Raw genomic sequence first — 9,477 nt, forward strand, 5'->3', positions numbered from 1 at the left:
GTGAGACTGGAGCGTTTCTTCTGAAACGGTTTGACAGTTTCACAAATAACCTTCATTTAAATATGAGTAAAACACGTATGGTTGCATGTTTAAATTAAACAAAATGCACATACACAATACAAACAAAATACACTGACACATAACATATGTTGTGCTGAGTGCTCACAACAGAGAAGAACAACGGTGACATAAAAATCCAAAACTATGATAAAGGATTCGCTTAACAAAAGGCTAAGGAAATGGGGGTAATTGTGTTACAATACACAATCAACAGGACTAGTGTGATAAGCTAGCTTCCATGTTTGTCTCCTCTTTTTTATGATCTACCTTAACATATTTCTGTTTATTAAATAAAGCAGTCGTAATTAGCCTGTCCGTGCTTTTCAAATACAATTTCACAATACCATTAAAAGGGATTTCAGCAGTTTTGAGCTCCAATAAAGAGTAGGCACTTTGTACCCTTAAACACTGATTCCGAATCAGAATTGAAAACGCTAACACAATAGGGATGTGAGGACAAATGGGATGGGAAAGCTGATCTTGGATCTGCTATCAGAGGGGAAAAGTCCCTATAGAAATAATTACACTGCCTGCCCCTTAAACAGACCGCCCCCTTCCAGTGCTACGTAATTAGAATGCTCATGTTCGCCTGTGATGTCGACCTCTGATGACGTATTGGTGCTCCATTCTGTATTTACAATGGCGGCTATATGGTAAATGAAGGGAAATTAATGTCGAATGAATTTTAGAGGATTCCATACCTGAAAACTAACATAGAAATAATTTTTGTTGTTCGCCTGTGGGCAAAGAGATTTAGTCTGCAATGACGAATAGAACAGCGTATTTTTATGATCCGGACGTGGGGAACTTTCATTACGGTAAGATGCAGCTTGTTAGCTAGTTAGCTAGGAAGCAAGCTATCTGTTTAGCAAGTTTCCTTGATAATGAGTTGTTTCGATATTTCGATAATTGGCTTGCTAGGTAGTGTCGGCCATTTCTTTAACGTTGGTAAGAAAAACTGCTTAGATCCCGGCCGATCTACATTTCGACCTGTTTCATACAGCGAGGTGATAGCTAGCAAGAAATAACGAAAAGCGATGATTCACTGAATGGATAGCTACCTAGAGCTGTGGTTATAGAGGAAACTGTTAGCTGATTGTGCTAAACTGCTAGGTAGCCAACTACCTGGTAATTGATCAATTAGCTAGCAAAAGTTCCCACTTCCGAGCGTTTCTGTCTGAACTACTTGGCGAGACATCCCGAAAATAACTTTTTTTTAGCTTCGATTTCACCTCGTTAGCTGTGTGACTCGGATATTGTTTTGTAATATAGCTAGCTAAATTCTTTAAACCTATTAGGCTAGCTAACTGGCTATTGAGCAATTCTCATGTTTGCTCACTTACCTCTAATGTGTTTACAAGCAGCATGTGAAATACCAAACGTTGCAACGCTTTATCGAAATTCATTTGCAAACATGCTAGTATCGGTTATTTTACAGTGTAGCATCATAGTCCAGGTATTTTAACAGAAGGCACATTTTGGTAGGTAAGTTCGAGTCTAACGTCATTTAGTAATAGCTAGGTATTTAAACTGTATTCTGTAAGAACCCAGCGAAAACATTAAGATGGAGCTGTATTTTGGACTTCAGAGTAAAGAGAAAATCAGTATGTGATATTGTTATTGCAATGGCGCTGTTTATATCTCAGCATTGTAGTACCATGCACACCGCTTATAGATGTTGCTATTTTTTAATCATCAGGAATTGTTTATCGGTATTAAAATAACTTATGTTGAAAGATCCTAAAAGCACAATGTGTTATAATTGGTTGTAATTTTATGGTGAATATCATTGAAAATGCAAAATTCCATCCGACTGGTAGCCGTCATAGGTTTGCACTGTTGTCTCACTAGTTATCTGGCAGCTAGCTGCGTAACAGACAGTAATAACTGTAACTGTTTCTCCTCCTCCAAAGGTGCTGGACACCCAATGAAGCCTCATCGTCTGTCCCTAACGCATAGTCTTGTTCTACACTATGGCCTCTATAAAAAGATGATGGTACGATCTATTTTATTCTAATTACACAACAGTGTCGTCATGGAATTCTATGGAATGCAAATACTGTAGCGTTCTACCTGACATGTCTCCTGACATGATGACTTTTTTGCTGGAATCAGAAATGTTGAATTAATCCTTGATCCAGTGCTACCACAAATGTCTGTGTGATTTTTAGAACAATCTACAGGTGATGACATTGAATAAAGAGCAGTCATTATATAGTGTAATATCTATGATACGTAGTGGCTTCCATCTTTTTTTTTTTAAATGGGGCCACATGATTCCTGATCAATGCTCCTTTTTTGAGAAATAAAAGGTTCAGCAGTAATCAAGGTATGTTGTACTCTCATGTCTTTATTACCTGCCTTGACCTCACATGGAATGTTTCATTTTCTCCTGCACCCAAGCAGTTGGGTAGAATGTTTGTTCATTCATCTACTTTTGTGTGTCAGGTGTTCAAGCCATACAAAGCCTCTCAGCACGATATGTGCCGGTTTCACTCCGAGGATTACATAGACTTCCTGCAGAAGGTCAGCCCTAACAACATGCAGGGCTTCACAAAGAGTCTAAACACCTTCAATGTGGGAGATGACTGGTAAGATCGAATGTTTCGGCATTGCACTTCGCACATGTTGTCTTCAAGGTTAAGTCTGTAGAATTCAATTATTTGGTTTATCAGATCTGATTATGAGCTCTTAGTTGGGAAAGGGAAGCATGAGATCCCTCAATGCCTGTGTGATATGAAGGTTGGTTGCAATATGCTGTCTTTGTATTAACAATGATGTCCCTGTCTGTCCTCTCTAAGCCCTGTGTTTCCAGGCCTGTTTGAATTCTGCTCCCGGTACACAGGAGCCTCTCTGCAGGGAGCAACACAGTTAAACCACAAGGTACAATCTTACACGCTAACATACACGCACGCATACACACACACACACACATATGTACATACATGCGCTCTCACATCCTATAGAGTGTCACACACATTGAAACATGTATATATGCGCTCACACACACGCTGCCTCCTGTGACACTGAGTAGAGGACAGTGAAGGTCACATCACTCCAGTATTTGAATCCAGAGAAAGAGAAAGTGCAAGTCAGCTTTCTTTCATGCCCGAGTCCTAAGGTTATTTGTTATTTATAGGTCACACGACTCAGTAGCACCCCAGACACATTGTGTTCTGATTTAATGGTCTAACATTTTGATGTCTACTGCTCAGCTAAGGAGTATTTCTTGCTCTTTGTAAATATAATTTTATTACAAATTCTGCATGCTTTGCCTATACTGATGTATTACTGCACCCCTCCCCCCGGTGTAACCAGCTGAATTTATCCATGGTCTGTTGGATTACATATTTATGATGACCTGTTGTTGTAACTGAGGGGCGCTGTGTTTGAAATCCCTTGTTATACAGTTGAAAGCAGTGTTCCTGCATTTTTCATTGACATAAACGCTCACAGAGAGTGTTTTGGATTGTTAAACTATTAGACACTGTAAGGCAGTTTTACTTAATGAACTTCAATACCGTAAAAATCATATCTTTTTACATTATCTATGTGCCCTAAATGTGCTTGAGATGTGCATATGGCTTTAGTTATAGAGGTGACTATTCTGCTTGTGCTCTGTGATTTTTCTTTTAGATATGTGACATTGCCATCAACTGGGCTGGAGGTCTCCATCATGCAAAAAAATTTGAGGTAAGCATCATTTTCAGAAGTCACCAGTGAGCTGGTTGCCTGTTGTTTAACTGTTTCTTGTAATATATAAATTATATATCATTGACAGATTGTACTACATTTTATCTTTGGTTAATCTGTATTACCAAAATTCTTTGCAGGCCTCTGGATTTTGCTATGTGAACGACATTGTCATCAGCATACTGGAACTGTTGAAGTAAGAATGTGTTGATTTTCTATAAATTTCACCTAATCCGTTAAATAACTGCAGGTACACAGCAACTCTAATTTAAGGTAGCTGAGAGAGTACTTTGTCACAGAGTACTGCTGTAACCAGTCTAAGTCCTCCGCATCAGTTTTCACCATGTACACTAACCTGACATGGCACCTGAGACGATCACTGCTCAGGACTATTAGATACAGAACTCACAGAGGTGTGGGAGAAAAAAATGAGCTGAACGATGAGATGGGACACAAGCATCAGATTTATTGATGAATCTGTGTCTTCTTTACTACAGCAGGTCAATTTATTGGGCCTTGCCGTCGATGGGAAGTGGTCTTTTTTGATATGAAGGGAACAAGTCTGTGGATAAAAGGATCTCCCTGGCACATTGGCTCAGATCTCTTAATCTGATACGTTTCTTGCAGTAGTCATTTTTAGTAGTATATTGACAGGAGTGGAACGGAAATTAATGATGGAACCCTTTAGAGAACTGTACCAGAGGTTACATATTCGTGTCCATTAGCCAAACAGTTGTGAAAATGCTGTAGCTGAAACTGTTGCTGACAAAGTAGCATATATGACCATGAGACGAGCAGTGGGATTACGATTGCTCCTTGAGAACCATCCAAGTGGCACGTTGATGAAACAGTATTATAAGAGAAAGCCGGACAGTTAGTGAATGAGATTCAGGTGAAATGGTAACAGTTCCATTCCCAACAATTTTTAAACGGATGTAACCGTAAGTGCAACATGCAGGAAATGGATATTAGTTTTACCAGTTAGTAAAGGGTGTGTATGTGAGGGCTGTGTCCTGTCCTCCCAGGTACCACCCACGCGTCTTGTACATTGACATTGACATTCACCATGGTGACGGGGTGCAAGAAGCCTTCTATCTCACGGATCGAGTCATGACCGTGTCCTTCCATAAATATGGGAATTACTTTTTTCCAGGAACAGGTAAGGTGATCTATGTACGGGGTTGCTATGGTCCTTGAAGATCCATGAAAACATGTTCAACCTGGAAGAGTGATGTAAAAGTCATGGACAGTGATCAAATACTTCATTGTTTTTGAAAAGTCTTGGAAGGTGATCTATAGTGACTAAAATACATCAGTCTTTCTTCCTAACTCATTAAGTTCAACTGTGTGTATCAACATTAATGGGTTGCTGTAGTTAACAGTTGGGCCAGCTCTTGGGCTTGTACATTACACCCATCACCAAAAGTAACTGGTCACTGTAATTCACTGTCAAGAGCATCCACAAGTGTGTGCCTTCAGATCAAAAGTAATGCATCTTTAAATCTTCCCCTCTCAATCCCTGTTCAATCTTCAGAGTAGCTCGATTTCATGGAAACCAATAAAATAATCACTTTTCAAATGGCACTGAAAATAATCTGATTTGAATGGGAAACCTGTACATATGATATCAGAAAGCAAAGCAGCTGTATGATTCCTCTTATGATTCCTATGCTGTGTGTGCGTGTGTCTTTCAGGTGACATGTACGAGGTGGGGGCAGAGAGTGGACGCTATTACTGCCTGAACGTTCCTCTCCGAGACGGGATTGATGACCAGAGTGAGTCCTGTACTCCCTGTTCCTCTCTGACGGCAAGATGAATTCACTCTGGGACAGCTTCCTACTCAGCTAATGCAATGCAGTGGCAATCCATGCCCTGTGGTCCTTCTGGGGATTGTCATCTCCAGATATGTGCAGCATACAATATACTTCATGATAGTTAATTTAATGTTGGTCGATCGTACATATGATAAGTGTAAGCCAGGTGTGCACAAAAGAGCATACAAATGTAACTTGCAGTCAGACAACGATTAAATTAATTTTGACAACGAACAATTTAGGTGAATTAAAATCCTGAAATCTGTGGCCCCTTAAGCGCGTTATGAATGCCAAAGCTAGTAGCAATAAACTGGCAATAGCGCAGTGGTGCTTTATGATTCTGTGACTTGAATGCAAACTGTTCTGAAAGTGCTGATACGCCAGTCTTTTGGCGTTCTTAGGCTACAGACAACTGTTCCAGCCAGTCATCAAGCAGGTGGTGGACTTCTACCAGCCGACCTGTATCGTCCTTCAGGTGAGACCTTCGCTGCCACTTGAACGGAAGCCTCTTGGGAGACCGCTGATGGTGCCTTCTGGGTAATAATTGTGTTCTCCTGCAGTGTGGTGCTGACTCACTGGGCTGCGACAGACTGGGCTGCTTTAACCTCAGCATCAGAGGCCATGGGTAAGCCTGCATTACATCAGTAAGGATGCTTTTGAAGTGTGCCCGGTACGATGCTCCCCTTTTTCAGCTTATGCTGCCACCCTCTGGATGTGACCTGACATTACAAGTTAGTGAGAAAATAACCTCGACCAGACTGCATGTGCGGTTTCTGGGTGCTGGAGGTCAGCGGTCCGGCAGCTTTTGTTTATATCCTCAGTGTTTGTTAAGGCTGGTGGTCATAGGATGTTAGTGTAATGTCTCGTCTGTGTTTTCCGCAGGGAATGTGTGGAGTTTGTAAAGAGCTTCAAGATCCCCCTGCTGGTGCTGGGAGGAGGCGGGTACACAGTGCGCAACGTGGCCCGATGCTGGTAGGTGGCACAGTCTGTTGTTGCTGTCACCGGAAGTGGTATCAGTGGCGATAGTATCTCAGTTCATCATTGCTGTGATCGGCCGTAGTGACGGTCATGTCTGTCTCTGGCAGAATTCTTGCTATCACAGTGTAGTCAGGATTTCCTGTGTCAGAAAGCTGGGCTTGGATAGGACACTGCATGTGACTGAAGGATTTTTTAGGGTGATACCATGCTCTTTTGAAACTTGAATTGGGGGGGGGTGGGTACCATTCTGGCAATGAATTTGTATTGTTTTAAAAAAAAAAACATGAATATTGTTTGTGCATTAGTGGAACAAGTCTGACACCAAGTGTATAATTCAAAGCAGTGTCTTGTGTTATTGGCTCTAATGCTCTGCTTTGATTTACTGTTAGTCACGTTTCCTTCGTTAACTAGAGAGAAATTGGAAACTAGAGAGTTCAATTATGACAGACATTTATAGAATATGCCGAATCGTTTTCCTCTCTTCTGCCTTACATGCCAGCAATTCCAGTTGAGTAACTGCAATATTTTATTTAGCATCATATTCAGCGCCCACCGTCTCTGAACCGTCCTTCCATCTCAATTTCAGGACCTATGAGACTTCTCTGCTAGTTGAAGAGTCGATCAGTGACGAGTTACCCTATAGTGGTGAGTTTGTGTTCAGAGTGAGACACTGTACGGCATGTTTAGGTATTAAAATGCTGGAATGCAAATGACTGATGCCCCAGCCTTCTCCTGTCCAAATACCCTGCATGCGCTGTTGTCTCTAGATTGCAGAACAGAATACCTGACATGTTGTACCATTTTATCCAGAACATTCCCTTCACTCTCTCTCCTCTCCCACCTGCTTTTCTCTCCCCAACTTAACCTTCCTTCCTTACTGTCCTTCTCTACTCCCCCTGTCTTCCTTCCTCTCTCCTGTTCACTCTGTCCTTTCCTCTCAGAATACTTTGAGTATTTCGCCCCAGACTTCACGCTCCACCCAGACGTCAGCACCAGGATAGAGAATCAGAACTCCAGGCAGGTCAGTTCTGGTTACGCCTGCTCTTTCCTCTTCACTGCTGTCAGTGCTGCAGGTTTGGGTTGTCCAGTGTGTGTGGGGGATGCAGTCCTGCTGGACCTTGGATCTCTCATTCACCTGAATCTCCCTCCTCCTCACTGATCACATGACTTGTCTCTGTCACCATACTCTGCCCTGTTCTGGTTCACTCTGCGAGCTCCACTGACCCCTTGTGCTCCCCACCCTGTGATGTTCAGTACCTGGAGCAGATCCGTCAGACAGTGTTTGAGAACTTGAAGATGCTGAACCACGCCCCCAGCGTCCAGATCCACGATGTGCCCTCCGATCTGCTGAGTTACGAGCGCACGGACGAAGCCGACCCTGACGAGAGGGGCTCAGAGGACAACTATTCCAGGTGACCCACCGGCATATGTTCCTGACCGCACACAGCACAGCATGTGTGGAGTCCCTACCGTGTCAGACTATTTCATTTTCAGGGCACATAACGTCATTAGTCAGAAGGAGAATATACACTTTTAACTGAAATATGTTTATTAGACAAGGTGCTTTTGCTTCTTTGCTCTTAAAGGGTACACTATGAGTGATTTCAGGTCTTCAAAAAGAGGCAAAGCTACAGGAATTCTGAGTTATACCATGCAACCAAGTACAACAATTACCGATTAAGAAGTGGATTTGGTGTTTGTACCATTCTGTTACAATTTGAGCACTTGAGATGGCTCCCTCTGTAAGTCGTTTGGGAGAAGGATGAAAAAGAGCTGTGTATTATAAACACAGTTTTCATTGCAACAAAGGTATGCTCTGTCACTGATATTCTCCTTTTGGATGTAGCTGCACTGAGCAGCTTGAGAACCTACAAAATGGACTATTGAGTATCATTTCACAGATTCCAGTATGCATGGATGCAATGTATGCAAGGACAGTAATTTGAGTGATGATCCACCACCTGTTTATAATACAGTATTCAGTATTCATTCCTTATATGAAAAACAATGTCAGGTGTTAAATGTTTTCCTCCCACTCAAAATCATAGGCCAGAAGCAGCCAATGAATTCTATGATGGTGACCACGACAATGACAAAGAGAGCGACGTGGAGATCTGATTGGCCAGCTGAGGATCTTTCCTTCTGGGTGGAACAGAGCCAGCAGAATCCACCGGAAGACTTCGCTGATGGCCCGGCGGATGGACGGAGATGACCCTCTCTCCCTCCACTCGGACACAGGGCTTGTTTATCTTTCCATCACGTTGACTTGACTGCCATGTAACCCTGGTGAGATGATGGAGGCCAGCATCCTAAACCTTGAACTGATTTCTTTTTTTGTCCATTTTTATATATATACATACACATATACTTGTATTGTTTTAAATATTTAGTAGACCCATCTTATCCACCTTTCTACTTGAGCAGTACTGTACTACAAAGCACTTCCCCCAGACATGTGTTTCCTGTTAACACTGCAAAGGCATCCAGAAGAGGTGGCCTTGGGGGGGCCAGAGGTGCAGAGTCATAAACCCGTGTTTAGTCACTTGTGAAATCCTTTCTTGCCCATCTCTGTGTTATACAGAGGAGGGGAGGGTTCCTGTCCCCAGGGCTCAGGTTAAAGGTCAAACAGTTTTGACCTTCAGTGGTTCCTTTCTCATCTTGAATGGACACAAGGTGTGGTGTAGATAGACCTATGTCACCTGTGTCACCAGTCTTAAAGCCAGTCCTCTGCCTCAGTAGGCAGAAACAGGTTACCTTCAAGTGAGAATTTTCCTTTTAAAATCTTTTTTTTTTATAGACAAGAGACTGTTTTGTAATGATATGGAAATAAATGGGACTAATAATTACTGTTTTAGGCTGCACTGACTTCATATAAAGGCCTAGAAATGACTTCTGAAGCGTTTGTGTGAATTTGGCTCTATCGGGATTTTAA

General features: G+C 42.1%; 1 protein-coding gene across 1 annotated transcript; it reads left to right on the plus strand.

Annotated features, from left to right (window-relative positions):
• Nucleotides 1-698: 698 nt before the first annotated feature.
• On the plus strand, nucleotides 699-9,457 carry hdac3 (histone deacetylase 3). Its single transcript, XM_036547766.1, has 15 exons — nucleotides 699-878; nucleotides 1,974-2,056; nucleotides 2,509-2,651; nucleotides 2,862-2,943; nucleotides 3,697-3,753; nucleotides 3,894-3,949; nucleotides 4,779-4,912; nucleotides 5,448-5,528; nucleotides 5,969-6,042; nucleotides 6,128-6,192; nucleotides 6,450-6,539; nucleotides 7,132-7,190; nucleotides 7,487-7,566; nucleotides 7,800-7,957; nucleotides 8,594-9,457. Exons 1-15 carry the CDS (start codon nucleotides 824-826, stop codon nucleotides 8,661-8,663), a joined length of 1,287 nt encoding a protein of 428 aa, XP_036403659.1. The 5' UTR covers nucleotides 699-823; the 3' UTR covers nucleotides 8,664-9,457.
• Nucleotides 9,458-9,477: the final 20 nt, after the last annotated feature.

This window comes from Megalops cyprinoides, chromosome 16 (genome assembly GCF_013368585.1).
Source record: "Megalops cyprinoides isolate fMegCyp1 chromosome 16, fMegCyp1.pri, whole genome shotgun sequence".
In the NCBI taxonomy this organism is placed as follows: domain Eukaryota; kingdom Metazoa; phylum Chordata; class Actinopteri; order Elopiformes; family Megalopidae; genus Megalops; species Megalops cyprinoides.